The sequence below is a fragment of the Paramormyrops kingsleyae genome, chromosome 15 (genome assembly GCF_048594095.1).
Source record: "Paramormyrops kingsleyae isolate MSU_618 chromosome 15, PKINGS_0.4, whole genome shotgun sequence".
NCBI classification, from domain to species: domain Eukaryota; kingdom Metazoa; phylum Chordata; class Actinopteri; order Osteoglossiformes; family Mormyridae; genus Paramormyrops; species Paramormyrops kingsleyae.
Window position 1 is genome coordinate 28,849,749 of NC_132811.1, and position 18,886 is coordinate 28,868,634.

Here is an 18,886-nt window from a genome sequence, read left to right on the forward strand (position 1 = left end):
GAAACAGGCAGTTCCGGCGTCGGCAGGACAGGCGAGCAGGAGCAGGGCTGGCCGGGCAGGACAGGCGAGACGGGTAGGACTGGCGAGCAGGGCTGGCCGGACAGGACAGGCGAGACGGGCAGGTCAGGCGTGCGGCCAGCAGGGGGTGCCACCGCGGCCACCTCAGGCCGTTCCGGCACCTGCAGGACAGGCGAGACTGGCAGGTCAAGAGCCGGCAGGACAGGCGAGACAGGCAGTTCAGGTGCCGGCAGGACAGGCGAGACAGGCAGTTCAGGTGCCGGCAGGACAGGCGAGACAGGCAGTTCAGGTGCCGGCAGGACAGGCGCCTCCATCGTGCGGCCAGCAGGGGGCGCCTCGGCGGGCGCCGCCATCACGCGGCCAGCAGGGGGCGCTGCCATCACGCGGCCAGCAGGGGGCGCCGCGGCGGGCGCCGCCATCACGCGGCCAGCAGGGGGCGCAACCGCGGCCACCTCGAGCAGAGCTGCAGGCAAAGCGGCGGCCGCAGCAGCCGGTGCAGCTGCTGTCTGGGCAGACGGGTCAGGCAGGACAGGCGGTGCCGCGGGCAGAGCGGCGGCAGCTGCAGCAGGCGGTGCCGCGGGCAGAGCTTCGGCAGCTGCAGCAGGCGGTGTCGCGGGCAGATCGGCGGCGACAGCAGCAGGCAGCGCAGCCGCGGGCAGATCGGCGGCGACAGCAGCAGGCAGCGCAGCCGCGGGCAGACCGGCTCTAGAGACCCGGGGAATCGCGTCTCTCACCGGGCTGATCCCTTTTCCGTGCAGGCGTTCCGGCCGGTACGGATATGCCTCCCGCGGAGGCGGCATCTCACCGTGGACGCTGAGCAGGCGGGTAGCGGCGAAGTCATCCCAGGGGAGCGGTGAGCCCTCATGCTCCCTGGCTAACTCCCAGGCGGGGAGCAGAGTGCAAGCCCCCAGGAAGAGAGACGGAGCCTCCTCCTGCTGCACTCTGTCTCTGTTCCGCCGCTTCTTGCCGCTTACCTGGGGAAGCAGAGCCTCCGCGATCACTTCGCCCGGGCTCCGGGCGACGTGTTCTCCTCTCAGCCGTGTGAGACGCTTGCTGAGACGGCGTAGGAGTTTGCGTGCCCGCTCGAGCGGGTACTGCTGTCCAGGCGGGCGCTCTTCTGTGAGGAGGTCCGCGCCCCAGGTGGCCAGCTCCAGGGCTACAGGATCCTCTAGTACTTGCGGTTGGGAGCGCCAATACACGAAGTCTTGCAGGAGACCGAGCCAGTGGTGCTCGGTCTCCCGCGTCGTGTTGCTACAGAGATCCGGCATTCTGTCACGTTCGGGGACCGGCGAGACGGGAAGCAAACGAGAGCAAGCCAGGACTTCAGGGAAACGGGGTTTATTCCGACGCTGACAGACAACACGTAACACTATAATGCCGGATCTCGCAGACATGGGGAGACGCGGACTGATATACACAAGACTTGGTAAACGGAACAGGCAACAGGTGAGAACCATCAGGGCTGAACACGAGGTAATGAGGGGGGCGTGGCACACATCGGGATCGTACGGAGCGGGATATGACACTGTGGTAGTACATTTTTTGGTATTGCATTTCAGTATTACATTTCTTTAGTGCCTGTACTAATTATACTATTAAAAACGTCATTAATGCTATATATGGCTAATGCTAACCATCGAATCAGAACCATGGACTCAATATATGGGTATCACTGCCAAAACTCTGTCAGAATTGCATGCATCATGTCAGTCAAATTCTTCCACACCAGACTCACTCATCCATGTCCTTATGGACCTTGCTTTGTACAGTGGTGTGCAGTCATGTTAAAACAGGAAGTGGACATCCCCAAACTGTTCCCACAAAGTTGGGAGCATGAAATTGTTTAAAATGGTTTCGAATGCTGCAGCCTTAAAAGTTCCTTTCACTGGATGTAAAGGGCCAAGCCCAGCCCCTGAAAAACAACCCTACACGATAATCCCCCCTCCACCAAACTTTACACTTGGCTAAATGCAGTCAGGCAAGTACTGTTCTCCTGGCAACCACCAAACCCAGACTCGTCCACAGAATTGCCAGACAGAGAAGCATGATTTCTCACTCCAGAGAATATGTCTCCACTGCTCTAGAGTCCATTGCTGTGCTTTACACCACTGCATTCGATGCTTTGCATTGCACATGGTAAGGCTTGGATGCAACTGCTAGGCCATGGAAACCCATTCCATGAAGTTCTCTTTGCACTGTTCTTGAGCTAATCTGAAGGCTACACAAAGTTTGGAGGTCCGTAACTATTGACACTGCAGACAATTGGCAACTTCTGCACCTCAGCATGCATTGTCCCTGCTCTGTGGTTTTACATGGCCTACAATTTCGAAGGCTGAGTTGCTGTTGTTCCCAGTTGCTTTTACTTTTATAATACAAGTAACAGTTAACCATGGAACATTTAGTAATGAGGAAATTTCACAAATTTATTGTACAGCTGGCATGCTATAACGGTACCATGTTTGAATTCACTGAGCTCCTGAGAGCACCCATTCTTTCATAAATGTTTGTAGAAGTAGTCTGCATGCCTAGGTGCTTGCATTTATACTGTACACCTGCAGCTATGGAAGCCATTGGAGCACCTGAATTCAATGATTTGGAGGGGTGTCCCAATACTTTTGGCAGTATAGTGTACACTTTGTTGCAGTATCAGCCCATTGTGTATCCCAAGCTGTATTGAATGTGCAAAACAGCCCTAGCTAGCGACTCCCAAATCATGCACTGATTTTTTCATTACTCACGTTGTCTCACACAATTGTGTGCAGTTTTTTTTTGTGGGATTTCCCAACAAACACTACTTCCACCTGATCAAAATCATAGGTAGTTACTGGGAGACAACTACACCTCTGTTGCGTCGTAATTGCTTGCTGAGTATTTAAACACTGATTTATGGCTAAGCAATCAGTGTAGAGGATTTAAAGGCTGTGATCTATTGCTGCCCAAATTATGGTTTTCATAGTTTGACCAATAAAATAAACAGCAGGTTTTAAAGAGAAACAAACATAAATTTAACATGATTGTAAATAATACATTTAATGTAATTTGTTCAATAAATTTGCCAGTTCAAATAGGTGTTTACTCTGTTAATATCGTAAAATTCAATATTATTATAAATTAACACTATGCTTTATATTATTATCAAGTTGTTTTGTTTAAGTAAAATTTAGCATTTGTTTACTGTAAGAATACTCATTGTGTGATTATTGCAGTAAACTCCCAAGTCATTGTGCCATATTTACAGGGAACCATTTACTCATCTCTTATTTTTTCATCTCTGTGGAGTTTGAATTAAAATATTCTAACTTCCCTCTCCAGTGTTTTCAATCTTGTTCTCTTGCCTTTTCGCACAGGAGAGAAGGTGAAGGGCTGCGTATAAATTGGGATCAGATGAGAGAACCAGCCTTTAGCTCCCGCTGGAATCCATTTGCCAAAGATTATCCCTATGCTACCTTCACTTACCACCCGGTGAGGACTGCCAATGAGAAGTTCACTGCTCTGTGTGAGGTAAGAATCAGGGGGAAAACATAAGAAAACATAAGACAGCCGCAACACTAAAATGGGGAAACCCCCAAGATTGGATAATTTCATGTATTATTATCTCAGTTACTGTGATTGAAATCTGCACCATAAATAACTTATTTTGATTCATCCATCCATTCATCCATTATCCAACCCGCTTATCGTACTGGGTTGTGGGGGTCCGGAGCCTATCCTGGAAGCAATGGGCATGAGGCAGGGAACAACCCTGGACAGGGGGCCAGCCCATCGCAGGGCACACTCAAACACCATTCACTCACACATGCACACCTATGGGCAATTTAGTAACGGCAATTAGCCTCAGCATGTTTTTGGACTGTGAGGGGAAACCGGAGTACCCGGAGGAAACCCCACGACGACACGGGAAGAACATGCAAACTCCACACACATGTAACCCAGGCGGAGACTCGAACCCAGGTCCCAGAGGTGTGAGGCAACAGTGCTAATCACTGCACCACATGTCACCCCCTATTTTGATTCATAAATATTCAAATTAACATTTTTATGAAAAGAGGAAGGTTGGAGAGAATAATAAGGTCAGTGGTAGTGTCCTTTTTAATGTAAAAAGTGTGTGTGTGTTGGTTTTGTATATATTATATTGTGCTGACCAAATGTCCTCACAATGAGATAAAAACTTTTGTTAAAAATTTTATGGTTAAGATTTGGAGTAAGGTTAGGGGTAAGGTTGTCATTTTTAGGATTAGGGTTTTTCTCATAGAAATGAATAGAGAGTCCATGCAAAGATTTGAATAAATACATGTTTGTGTGGTTGGGGGAGGTTGCATTGTTCACATTTGGGGGCCAAAATATTCCCAAAGTGTGGTTAAACCTGAAACTTCCTTGGACATTTCTCTGGTTGGCATTTGGATGAACTCGATTTTGGTTAAGGTTAGGGCTGGGTAGGGGTTAAGGGTGTCATGGGATTAGGATTATGCTCATAGAAATGATGGGAGATTCCCCACAAAGATACACTACATTGTCAATAGTATTGGGACACCCCTCCAAATCATTGAATTCAGATGTTCCAATCACTTCCATAGCCACAAGTACAGGTATATAAAATCAAACACCTAGGCATGCAGACTGCTTCTATAAACATTTGCGAAAGAATGGGTCACTCTCAGGAACTCAAGTGAATTCAAGCGTGGTACATGATAGGATGGCACCTGTGCAATTCATTCAAGTCCATTCATGAAATTTCCTCACTACTAAATATTCCACGGTCAACTGTTAGTCGCATTATAACAAATTGGAAGCAATTGGGAACAACAGCAAATCTGCCACAAAGTGGTAGGCCACGTCCAATCACTGAACGGGGACAACACATGCTGAGTGTATAGAAGTCACCAACTGTCTGCAGAGTCAATAGCTAAAGGGTGGGCCAACCCCATATTAAAGCCTATGTATTAAGAATGGGATGTCATTAAAGTTCATATGTGTGTAGGTGTCCCGATGCTTTTGGCAATATGCTGTATATGATGTTTTTCCACTGACACCAAGAACCGAGCCATACCTAAGCCACACCGTTAACTGACGGTTTTCCATAATAAATTACGAGAGCGATACCCAAGCCATATCCATGCTGGCATGGCACTGATCACTAGCAGGCCGGAAAGGATGACCAAACCCCGTTGGTTGCGTCACCACCATCTGGCTGGTGTAAATACATGGAGAAACCAGTGTTTTATGTAAATATGTATAGATTATCTGAAGGAAAATGTGACATATTCTATATATTGTTCATTATTAGTAGGATCACCCATCGTGAGGTATTGATGCATTCTCAATCATTCATAACTTGAAAATTTATGGGGGGGGGGTGCCCAGTAGTTTTTCTTTCTCTGCCTCTGGAGATTTTGGTTCCTCTCCTCCATTGTCACCTGGCTTTCTTTGTTTAATTCTTTCTTTCTACCTTCACTTTCTCCCTATTTTTGTATTATTCTGCTTTAACGATATCGCAATATATTACAACACGCCCATGTAAAGCACCTTAGGACAACGCTTGCTATATAAAAATAGATTTAATTGAACTGTGTATATTCATTCTAAGGTGCAGTGTTGTGTATGTAATTGTGTTGTATTTTTAAATAAGTTTTGCTCTCAAATTCACTACCACCATTATCGAAACTAAATAAAAGCAGTTAATAATGGTAATTCTAAAAGAAATCTTCTTAAAAAATAATGCCAAAAAAGTATGTTGTTAATACGGAACTGAAAGCCCCTCACAAGCTGGTAACTGCTGGGTTTCCCTGCTGGTACTGTTCATGACTGACGCTTTATCATTCCTCTCTGTATGTCTTCATACTGCCTATACAATTGCAGCTGTAAACCAAAAGCTAAATAAGAAAAGACACTAATGACACTTTTCTTCAAAGAATTTCACTTTTAATAAGAAAGATTAGCACTTCACATAGCATACATGCATACTAAATAATATTAATGAGTGATACAACAGTTCATTGATTAAATGTATTTCTAGCCATCTTATCACTTTAACACAGAAGAAAAAAGCAGGAAACATAAACCCTGTATATTCTGTTTATCCATGCTCCTTTATAAAATTAGACATTATAAACTAAAAGCAAACTGAGAAAATAAAACAGGATTCCCACTCTTTTCAGGACATAATTTTCTAGCATTTATCCAGGATATTTTTATGACCCACGCTCATGTGTATATTATATTTAACAGAGGGCTTCCAGGGAAGACACCTTTAAATTAGAGATTTTGCAATCAAACTCAGGCCACCGTCAAAAAATAACCTTCATTTTACTCTAAAATATCTTGACACCTTTAACGCTGACATTATTTCCTTTCTCCTACAATTTCCTACGGTATATCCCATAATTGATAATCGACACTTTCTTTCCTTTAATGAAATGTTGACATGATGAAAAAGGTTCTTTATTTATTTATTTGTTTGTTTGTTTTTCATTTAATGTTGTAACAGCAGTTTAATCAAAATGACCTTTGTTTGACACGTTGACTATTGGATACTTAATCAGTGGCTCATTTATCATTTAGTATTTGTAGAATTTACATTGCTGTGTTTCTTGTTCTTGCTATTCATTGAATTTATTGGTTAATGGAATGCAAATCAATTGCTTAGAGTACACACCAAGAAAGAAAATGTCGGAGAGAGTGATCAGCCCCCCCCCGGCTGCTGGCCCACAGAGTATGAGACACGCGCTGTTTTACTTGTACAAGGGGAGCCACACCTTCTACAGTGAGTTACAGTGATGGCTTCCAAGGTGTGGCCCCTGACAGAGTTTATTTATACTATAAGGTAAACATACTGATCAGGTTACATTGTGGGTGTGAACAACATTTGGAATGGGATAGGATGCAATGGGAAAGTGGGAGTGGGAACAGGAACAACAGAACGTACAGCAGAGGTGGGCTCATCTGCTGCACGTGATGGAAAATTACTGGTAAACACTTACACAGTGGTTTCATGAAACAAGTTATGCATTCTTCAGAATACACGTGAGTGATAATATATATACAATTTCAACCCAACAAAAATAAGATCAGCGATCATGAAATGGAATTATTTGGCCAATATGTATGTAGTGACTATCCAACATCGTCCACTCTACTGCGTAGATGCCTAGATCCTGTTGATTACTCGCTATGCCAATAACTATACAAAGTAACTTCCACATCCGTTTAATCTTTGGGTCAAGTTCCCATTTAATAATGATAATATAAAGGTTACAATTATCACAACATAAGGGTTACTATCGTTTATGGCATATTAGCGGTAAAATCGTATGATGTCCTTGCCACCTCCTCTTACTCCCCATAACCCCATCGTTTTAAGGGTTTCTCTCTCCCCTCTTGCACCGTGACCTGTAGTATACTCAGCCAACACTGCCAGCTAGTGTCAACCACCACCACCACAACAAAATAATTAATGGCTCCCACACACCGGCCCCTAATTGGCAGAGTGTGCCCAATTATACTACAAAAACTAGGGAGCCAAAAAAAAAAATCTTAAGATCTTCTTTCTTACTTCTTCTGGGTGGGATGTTAACCGGCATTGGCTCATGACCTTTATACGGTTTCTTGCAACAGGAAAAGCTTGAAAATAGGATCCATCTGTCCCGTCTTAGTCTTCAACTGTACGACAAACCCCTTCTTGTCTGGGAAAGTTTTGGTCATTCTTCCCATGCTCCATAATCCACGAGGAGCAGTATGATCCATGACAATGACAATATCCCCTAAGACGAAACTTCTTCAAGGCCTCGTCCACTTTTGCCATTCCTGTAACAGTGGCAGGTACTCCGTTATCCACCTCTTTCAGAATAGACCTGAAAGATATTTCACCTGTCTCCATCATCTTCCAATGTACAGATCTTGAAATGGTCCAGGGGCAAGAACAGGTTTTCCCTTTAGTAAGAGGACATGATGAGCTTCCAACTCATTAACATCATTAGATGCCTTAGTTATGGGATGGTCATTAAGAATGGCTTCTACCTCACAGAGGATGGTATGGAGACTTTCATCATCCAAAGATTGTTGCTGCAGAACAAAATACAGAACTCATTTGACTATTTTAATAAGGCGCTCCCAAACGCCGCCCTGATGGGATGCAGCTGGGGTGTTGCAAATCCAGTCAATGCCCCTTTTTAGGAGAGCACCATGAATCTTGCTGTGTTCCATGGAGCTTCTCTTAACTCTCGCTCTGCCCCAACAAAGTTTGTACCGTTGTCTGATCTTCATATTTGACCCCTGCGATTAATAAATCTTCTAATGGCATTGATACAGGAATATGTACTCAGAGTGTATGCCACCTACAAATGCACAGCTCTACTGGCCATACAGGTAAAAATAACTCCATATCTTTTGACCATTGCATGCCCCCTCTTGACCTCAATGGGTCTGAAGTAATCCACCCCCACACTTGTGAAAGGAGGCAGATCAGGACTTATTCTTTCTTTGGGCATGTCGGCCATCTTCTGCTCACTTGGCTGTCCATGATGACGCCTACAGACTACACATCCAGATATTATTCTTTGGCAAGCAGAGTTGGCATTCGTAATCCAATACTTTCTCCATAAGGTTGAAAGCATATGGTTTCTCCCGGCGTGCCCAAGCAATTGGTGTAAGGATCGCAGAAGAGGATGGGATACATGTTGACTCTTAGAGAGAATTACAGGATGTTTGAGCTGCTTGACTGAACCTTCCACCCACCCTCAACAAGTCATCCCTTAATACAGGGATGTAAATGTAAAATACGTAAATGTTACTGGTTTTCTTTACACCAGAGGCTCCACCTCTCAGCATTGAGATCTCTTCCTTGAATTTTACTTGCTGACTGAAACGGACAATGGCCGATTCAGCCCTACAGAGATCACTTACAGAGAGTAATTGTTTACCAATGGCTTCTCTGACTTTTCTCATCTTCTCCTCCAATTTCTCTGATTCCAAATATGAGCCAGCAGGAGCTAAAGAAGCAACAATCTCCTTCTTCTTTCTACTCAGTTCCAAAAGAATGGACTTAAGCCTCTGGAACCAAGCAACCGAGATCTTGAGTTTGGTCCACTCATAGAAGTAATTCATAAGCTTGGTGGTTGCCTGTTCAAACATTCACCACGATGTCCCTTTTTACTTCTGGGTCCTCTAAGGAGATAGGCTGTGGCTCTGAAGGTCTGGGCCATTCCATTACTGGCCTTTGCACAATGTCCGGGCCCTCCAACCAGCTTTTGCTTGCAAAAAGTTTATCCACACTCATGCCCCTAGAGGCTTCGTCAGCAGGATTGTTCTTGGAGCTGACATACCGCCACTGACTAAGGTTTGTTGCTTCCCGTATTGTAGCTACTCTGTTAGCAACAAAGGTATAAAATCGTTTTGTCTCATTCTTGATGTATATCAACACAGTCCGACTGTCTGTCCAATAATGTTAATTTTGCTGACGAAAAATTCATAGTCATAGTTATCGTCAACGACCTTTATTTTCGGACTAAAACGAGACAATAACTAAATAAAAAATTTGCGACGCCTACGACTATAACGAAGTCAACGAATAAAAACGAGATGAAAATGTTTGTCAGAGATGAGATACAATCAGAACTAATGTAGTTCTCCTAAGGCAGGGGTATTCAACTAAAATTTTAAGAGGTCCAGTTAGAGAAAATTTCTTGAAGCAAAGGTCCAGAAGATCATAATGTATAACTATTTAGTGTGATATATGTTTAAGTAGCCTATTAGTTGTATCAACATCTACTAAATAAAGGTAGGGCTGCATTTCAAAATAGGAGAAAATATATAAAATGTGAAAATTGTGCATGTTTATATAAAATACTTAACTTAAGCCGTAAAACCCTAATACAGCCGTGTCTATGTCATATATATGTCACACAGTGATTGGTCTATAATTCCACACCGGTAATAAAATTAAAGTCCAAACCACCTCAACTGGCTCCTTTCGACGTGGAGAAGCAGCGGTTCTACTCTGAGACCCTCCCAGATATCCAAACTTCTCACCATATCCCTAAGGGAAAGCCCAGACACCCTGTGGAGAAACCTCATTTCGGCTGCCTGTATTCGCGATGTCATTCTTTCGGTTATTACCCATAGCTCATCACCATAGGTGAGGGTAGGGACGAAGATGGACTAATAGATCGAGAGCTTTGCTTTCTGGCTCAGTTCATTCTTAGGCAAGACGAACTGGTTAAGTGCCTGCAAAACTATAGACACTGCTCCGATTCGTCTGTCCAGCTCCCGATCTTGCCTACCCTCACTCGTGAACAAGACCCCGAGATACTTGAACTCCTCCACTTGAGGCAGTACCTCTTCCCTGATCTGAAAAGGGCAGTCCACCCGTTTCCGGCTAAGAACCATGGTCTTGGACTGTTGCTTCGCACTCGGCTGCGGACTGCCCCAGAGCACACTGGAGATCCCCAGCAGATGAAGCCAACAGGATGACATCGTCCGCAAAAAGCAGTGAGGCAATTCTAAGGCCACCAAACTGGACACCCTCAACACCCTGGCTGCGCCTAGAAATCCTGTCCATAAATTTTATAAACAGGACCGATGACAAAGGGCAGCCCTGGCGGAGCCCAACCCGCACTGGGAACACGTCCGACTTATTACCGGCAATGCAGACTAAGCTTCTGCTCCGTTCATACAGGGACTGAATCGCCCACAACAGTGGACCTTGGACCCCATACTCCCGAAGCACCCCCCACAGAGCACCTCGGGGAACCTGGTCGTAAGCCTTTTCCAAATGCACAAACCACATGTAGACTGGATAGGCAGTCTACTCCCAGGCCCCCTCCAGTACCCTTGCAAGGGTATAAAGCTAGTCCAGTGTTCCACGGCCAGCACGAAAACCGTATTGTTCCTCCTGAATCTGAGATTCAACTATCGATCTCACCCTCCTCTCCAGTACCCCAGAATAGACTTTCCCAGGAAGGCTGAGAAGTGTGATCCCCCTGTAGTTGGAACACACCCTCTGGTCCCCTTTCTTAAATAAGGGGACCACCACCCTGGTCTGCCAATCCAGCGGAACTGTCCCTGACCTCCACACGTTGTTGAGAAGGCGTGACAGCCATGACAGCCCCACAACATCCAGAGCCTTTAGGTACTCTGGGTTGATCTCATCCACCCCCGGGGCCTGGCCACCACATAGCTCTTTAACCACCCTAGCCACCTCAGCCCCAGTGATAGGCAAGCCCCCCCCAGCACCCTCGGGCTCTGTGCCCTCAGATGTCTCAAAGGCAGTGTGCGTAGATGTATCTGAGGCAGGGTTGAGGAGGTCCTCAAAGTATTCCTTCCACCTCCGGGTGATGTCCCCAGGTGAGGTCAACAGCACCCCCTCCCCACTATAAATAGTAGGAACTAGGAGCTGCTTCCCCCTCCTGATATTCCGGATGGTTTGCCAGAACCTTTTTGAGGCCAACCGAAAGTCACTTTCCATGGCCTCACCGAACTCCTCCCACACCCGGGTTTTTGCTTCTGCAGTCGCCCGAGCCGCGTTCCGCCTGGCCTACCGGTGCCCGTCAGCTGCCTCCGAAGACCCCCAGGCTAATAATTCCCGGTAAGCCTCCTTCTTCAGCTTGACAGCCACCCTCACCTCTGGTGTCCACCATCGGGTACGGGGGTTACCGCCACACTGGTACCGACCACCCTGCAGACACAGCTCCGTACAGCCAGTTCCAAAATGGAAGTCCGGAACAGTGTCCATTCAGACTCAATGTCCCCAGCCTCCCCCGGTATACAGTCGGAATTCTGCCGGTGGTGCGATTTAAAGTCCAATAACAGAACACCACTCGGATTCAGATCAGGGAGGCCATTCCTCCCAATCACCCCCCTCCAGGTCACACTGTCATTGCCCACGTGAGCGTTGAAATCCCCCAGAAAAACGATGGAATCCCCTCGTGGCACACCAACCAGCATACCACTAAGGGAATCCAAGAAGGCTGGGTATTCTGAACCGTCATTCGGTGCATAAGCGCAGATGACAGTCAGAGAACTATCCCCGACCCGAAGGCACAGGGAGACAGCCCTCTCGTTCACCGGGGTAAACTCGTTCTTAATGCACCGAGCTGTGGGGCCACCAGTAGCCCCACCCCAGCCCGGTGTCGCTCACCTGCCGCAACTCCAGAAGAAAAGAACGTCCAGCCCCTCTCCAGGAGATTGGTTCCAGAACCCACGCTATGCGTTGAGGTGAGCCCGACTATATCTAGTCGATATCTCTCAACCTCACACACAAGCTCAGGCTCCTTCCCCACCAGAGAGGTGACATTCCATGTCCCAAAAGCCAGTTTTGTCAGCCGGGGATCGGACCGCCAGGGCCTCCCTTGGCTGTCCCCCGATTCACAATGCACCCAACCCCTGACCTGGGCCCACCTGGGGACAGTCCCGTGTGCCTCTTTCAGGCTATGCCCGGCCGGGCCCCACGAGCCAAGGCCCGGCCACCAGGTGCTCGCCAACGGGCCCCTCCCCCAGGCCTGGCTCCAGGGTGACCCTAGTCAAAAGACTATGACTAAAACAAAATTAAAATTTGCTGTCAAAATTAACACTGCTGTCCAAAAACATGGCTCCTCCAATTGCAGTAACAGTGCAGTCCTCAGCATCCTGTCAACTTTAACAGCCAATACTCCAGCTGTGAGCTGAAGATGAGGGACTGTTGTCTGTTTCAATGGCGCAACCCTGGCTTTGCCTAACATAAATACAACATACACCTTCTCATCTTGATTCACCAGCCTTAAATAGGACACTGTGCCATAACCATAGCTGCTGGCATCTGCAAAATTATGCAGCTGTGCACAAGCAGGTCTTCCGAACCCTTTTGGCTTTATACAATGGCTCACCTTAAGCATTGCCACCTTCTCCAAATCCAACGGCCATCCGGTCCATTGTTGTAAGAGTGTCTGAGCTATAGGCTCATCCCAAGACATGTTTCTTCTGCACATGTCTTCCAGCAGCAACTTTGGCAGCAAGGTGAACGGCAATAAGAACTCTAACGGGCCATAGACAGAACCAACAACTGATAGAATGCCATGTCTAGTGTGTAGGCGCTTTTCCACTGCAGGTTTAAATGCAAAACTGTAACTTTCAGCACACCAATTCAATCCAAGTGCCATCTCCATGGGTAGGTTGTCTTGTTCCAAATGCAGTTGCGCAGTTGTTTTAGATTGCTTTGCTTTAGGGACGGATGACAATACAGCTCAACAGTTGCTTTTCCATTTGAGCAGCTGAAATCCTCCCTTTGTGTATACCTCAGTATGCTCTGTAACCAACTTTGTAGTCTCATCCTCTGAAGACACAGACTTTAGGCAATCATCCACATAAAAGTTGTTATAGCAGGGATCTCGCGGGGTCATAAAAAGTCTAAAATTCAGAAAGTAAAATTTAAGGCCTTAAAATATCTTAAAAATGCCCAGATTTTCATCCTAAGTCTTAAATTTAATTTACCCAAGTCTTAAAATTCTTACCTCCATTCATTCCGAAAAAGCGTTGTCCGCAGAAAATAAAATAGTAAATCGCTGTAAAACTAATCCGTTGGTTGTGTTTTCTGGTCTGCACCGGTGTCTGCGTGGTAATAAAACTACAAATCCCATTGCGTGATCACTGCAGCTAGGCAACCATCCAGTTTGAGAAGGGTCTGGCTGCAGAACGTGCACTTTCAGCCACTGATGTCAGGTGCACGCTCAGCTACAACAGGAAGTGCAGGAGAATCAAGTGCTAACTTAGTTCTTGAGGCCAATGTGAACGGTATGTTGTTTTAATATTTGTATTACTGAATGACATAGTTACAAGTTTGTTTCATACCATACATTATTGCAATGTAAATGTTTTGATGTAGTAACTTTTTTCTCTGATGACTGGAGTGAATTTTTTCAGTTAAAAGGCAACTACTAGCCAGTTGGCTCACGTTATCTTATCATAAAATTAACACATTTCTACTTTTACAGAGCTTTTCATGGAGTTACCTTGTGAATGTCTTAGTTTCCAGCATATAGTTTTTAGTTGTTGGTGTGGTCTTGAGGAGAACGTTTCTCGGTCTCCTTATGGTAAGGCAAGTTTTTTTTTATCATACACAGGGGTTATTTAATATGCTTTATAAAAACAAGATTTTAAAAAGTTAAACCAAGTCAAAAAAGCAAAATAGAGATGAAAAAAAACTTATTTGAAAAAAAATTGCTTAGAAAATCTAAAAAATCTGATTAAAAGTGCAGTATGTCCTGCCCCGCTCATCCGCTCCTCCCGTGTGCCACGCCCCCTCGTTAACCCCGTGTGGATTCCCCGTGTTTTTCTAGTTGTTTTCATTATCGTTGATGGGTCTGGAACATAACTTCTGCGATAGGCAGGAGATCACTATATATTTTAAGGCTTAAACTATAAAAAAAGTGCATGTATATGGTCTTTCTATATCGCAGATTTTCACCTATGGCTGATGGGTCTGGATCCCCCGCCTATCGCGGAAGTTACGTTCCAGACCCATCAGCAATAGGTGAAAATCTGCGATATAGAAAGACCATATACATAAACTTTTTATAGTTTAAGCCTTAAAATACCACTCCCACATGCTTTAAACACATGTGAACTTATTAAAACGCACTTTGTAAACACATATGATATGTGGATGTTGGGCTAAGGATATGAGTGACATAAAATATGAGAAATTCTGGTATCATTCGAATGTTTCTTGTAATGCATCGTGTTGGTCTTAAATTTTACTCATAATGGTCTTAAAATGTCTTAAAAAGGTAACTTAACTTTTTGAAACCTGCAAGAACCCTGTTATATACAGTTTCAATCACTTCAGCTTGAAAATCATTCTTGTTATCTGGGCAGTCCTTCTTAAAGCATAACTTGCAAAACTTGAAGACGAAACAGCTCTAAAGATGTGTACCTTCATTCTATGTTCCACCAGGCTTTGTGTCGTATCTCCTTCAGGCCACCACAAAAATCGAAGGAAATCCACATGTCTTTCTGACGCCTTCCCTTGATGAAACATAGCCTGGACATTGGCCATCAAAGCAATGTTTTCTTGTGTAAATCTTATTAAGATATATACAAAAAGTGAATTGGTGAGGTTAGGACCTTGCAACAACTGACAATTCAGGGATGTTCCTTTAAATCCAGCTCCACAGTCAAAAACCATCCTTAAAGATTTCTTTCTTGGGTGGTACACCCCGTGATGAGGGAGATACCACACATGGCCTTCTTCACAGTCCAACTGGTCTTTAGGCACTACTTCAGCATATCCACTGTCAATCATCTGTGAGATAAATGCTTTATACTCCTTCTGGTAAGACTTGTTCCTTTCAAACTTTCTTTTCTGACAGTTAATACACTGTTCAACTATGCACCTGTTATTTGGCATAGTGATGGCATCAGTTTTGTAGGGTAAACCCATACAATAATGACTTCCTTGCAGGTGTGTGGACTTCTTAAAAATCTCCATGAACCTATAGTCATCCTTTGACATCTCTGGCTTCTCCTCCAATAACTTCTCATTAAAATCTTGATTATACTGATAAACCAACAGCTCCTCCAACCTGGCGATGGATATCCTATTGGCATAGACGGTTAATCAGCTTCTCTGGCAACACCCGCTATTGCCCCTTAAGGGACCGTTAATGACCCACCCCAATAGGGTCCTCACGGCATAGGGTTCGCCCGCCTTCACTGTTGATAATCTCCCAGGGATCCATTAAATTTGATGCATTAGTCCCAATCAAGATTTCAACATCTGTGTCCAAATCTGGGATATTTAAGTCTTTTAGATATTCACATTGTTCAAAGTCTTGCTGGGTAGGAATGTTTCTCTTTGATACAGGAATTGCTTCCTGTATATACATGTCTGGGAGCTCCAAGAACTGGCTGCCACCGAATCTGGATATCTCCAATCCTGAAATGACTTGGCTTTTAACAACCTTTTCTTGACCCATGGTGCGTAATAAAATATTGCGAATTCAACTTCAAGAAACTGTTAGTACAAAAGGTTGCTGTACTTCTGGGGTCCAAGAAGGCATATGTCTTAAGCACCTTCTCTCCTTTCTTAGATTTCACCTGTACAGGTATAATGGAAAAGGTACAATGTTGATCTTCAGACCTAGTACAAGCACAAGTCTGCAGAGAAACCAATGCATCATTAACTTCCACTTCCTGTGGTTTGGTCTTATATTTGCTGCGAACATGCAAAATAGTTGGATGTTTCAAATTGCATTCATCACAGGTCAGACGACCTTTTACATTCTTTGCTCATATGGCCCACCTTCAAGCATCCAAAGCAAACTCCCTTTCCTTTCAAAAATTCAATCTTCTCCCTTTGAGGAATTTTACTCAGCCCTGGACACTTGAGCACCAGATGAGACTTTACAATAAAGGCAGAATTCTGAGTCTAACTCCTTCAAAGCACTAGACTGCCTTAGTATCTTGTACACTGTAGACTTTGAAGCCACATAAGGGCAATAGCAGAGATGTTGGTCGCAAAACTGCTTCCTTTGATGTTACTCCTGGACTGTGGTCTGCTTTCATTTGTAGCCTTTAAAATGCTAAGTTGTGTGCCTGCAATATCACCAAAAAGTGGATGTGACAAGATTTTTACTTGAGTCTCCAGAAAGTTCACCATATCTGGAAAGGTAGCTCTGCAGCCTCATCACTCTTGTAGCTCACAAGCCATTGACCTCCATCTCTCCCGCAGCTTGTATGGCCATCTCATTACCACATGCTTCATATTTGACGGAATGTTCAATTCCTCCATACACTGTATCTCAGCCATAACATTGCAGAATCCTCTTAGGAACAGTGGAAATTCTTGCAGTACTCAAACATCCTCAGTTTTAATGACAGGCCATACAAACACCTTGTCCATATAGGCTGTTGCTATCTTCTGTTCACTGCCAAAGTGTTCTCTCAGAAGACATTTTTCATTTTCAGTGGTGTATAGCACAAAACTGTTTTATAAAATATAAAATAAGGGAGGGATATAGAGGAATAAAATCATGCCACTTTAAGCTACACAAGTGTACTGTCAAAGTATGTCAACACAGAACACTGGTATAAGACTACTTACAACAACAACAACAAATTTATTTTTGTATAGCGCATTATCACAACATTACATTGTCCCAAAGCGCTTTACAGCATCCCCACCCAAAGCCCCCAGTGAGTAAGCCATAGGCGACAGTGGCAAGGAAAAACTCCCTAGAAGGAAGAAACCTTGGGAGGGACCAGACTCAAAGGGGGAGCCCATCCTCCAGGGGCCGGCAGGGAGAGTCAAATACAGTGTAGTCTGAAACACAAACGCAGAGTAGGGGGGAGATGACAAGCCGGTGCCAACACTTCCACCAATCGCCAGGCAGCCAGAAGGCAGGGAGCAGGTCATACAAGGAAGATGACACTGGCAGAACGGCGAGCTGGATGCACGGTCGTCATTGGCAGTGGCGACGTCACATGTTGCAGGGTGTGCTGGACATCTTGATAGATTGAAGGCTCCAGGTAGCACCACCCAGGAGAAGGTGGTGGAAATAAATGCAATTAGTCAAAGTAAGGGAGACTATAGGCAGTGCTAAAAGTTAGATGAGTGCAATATGAAGTGCAATGCTCCGACAGATATGGCTATGGCAGCATAAGTAGGAGGGAGAGGCAGGTGGGAATGCAGGCATGGGGAGTCCCTGAAATGTCAGCACTCCAATCCCACAAGCAATTGTGAAGCTAGAGTGACAGCACTGTCAATTCAGTTTATCCAAAGCCAATGGCACCGATCCCCACCCAGCTCTACACCTCACACTATAGGTTTAACTGGGAGTGAGAAGCTAGCTAGAACTAGTGTCCCTATAAGCTAAACTAAAAAGGTGTGTTTTTAGTCTAGACTTGAACATTGAAAGTGAGCCTGAAACCCGCACATCCGGTGGAAGACCGTTCCACAGCTGAGGAGCTCTATAGGAGAAAGCTCTGCAGCCTGCCGTAGATCTTTCTACCCTAGGTACTAACAGATATCCCGCACCTTGAGATCGAAGCAAGCGTGGGGGATTGTATGTGGTCAGCAGATTATTAAGGTAGTCTGGTGCAAGGCCATTCAGTGCTTTATAGGTTAACAGCAGTATTTTATAGTCAATCCGAGACTTAACTGGTAACCAATGAAGGGAGGATAAGACTGGTGTGATGTGATCAAATTTTTTAGTGTTTGTGAGAACCCTGGCTGCTGCATTTTGTACCAGCTGAAGTTTATTTAAGGAACCAGACGGGCAACCAGAAAGGAGGGCATTACAGTAGTCTAGTCTGGTAGTTACGAAGGCATGTATTAATTTTTCTGCATCACGAAGTGAGAGCATCTTACGAAGCTTGGCTATGTTTCGTAGATGATAAAACGCAGTTCTAGTTATACTTCTTATGTGAGCATCAAAACATAGATCTGAATCTACTAGAAGACCAAGATTTCTAACCACTGTGTTAGGTTGTGTAGGAAGGCCACTAATGCTGAGGTGGTGAAACTTATTTCTTGCAGCCTTGGGACCAATCACCAGTACTTCTGTTTTTTCTGTGTTTAACATTAGAAAATTTTTTGCCATCCAGCACCGAATATCTAACAGACAATCTTCTAACCGAGATAGGAGTGATGTATCATCAGGGTTAACAGATATATATAACTGTGTATCATCTGCATAACAATGAAACCCAACACCATGTTTTCTAATAATGTTACCAAGCGGTAGCATGTATAGTGTAAACAGTAGTGGGCCCAGTACTGATCCCTGTGGGACACCGTATGTGACTTTGGTGGCCTTGGATGATTCGTTGTTCACATGTGCATACTGATAGCGATCAGTTAAATATGAGCGGAACCAAGAGAGTGCTGTCCCTGTAATGCCAA

At 44.9% G+C, this 18,886-nt stretch overlaps 1 protein-coding gene across 1 annotated transcript in view; it reads left to right on the forward strand.

Moving 5' to 3' along the window:
- tprg1 (tumor protein p63 regulated 1) overlaps positions 1–18,886 on the forward strand; it is an 88,120-nt gene that overhangs the window by 65,804 nt on the left and 3,430 nt on the right. The window contains exon 5 of the mRNA XM_023804270.2: positions 3,366–3,519. Within this exon, the coding sequence (XP_023660038.1) occupies positions 3,366–3,519 (154 nt within the window). The remainder of the gene's footprint in view (positions 1–3,365; positions 3,520–18,886) is intronic.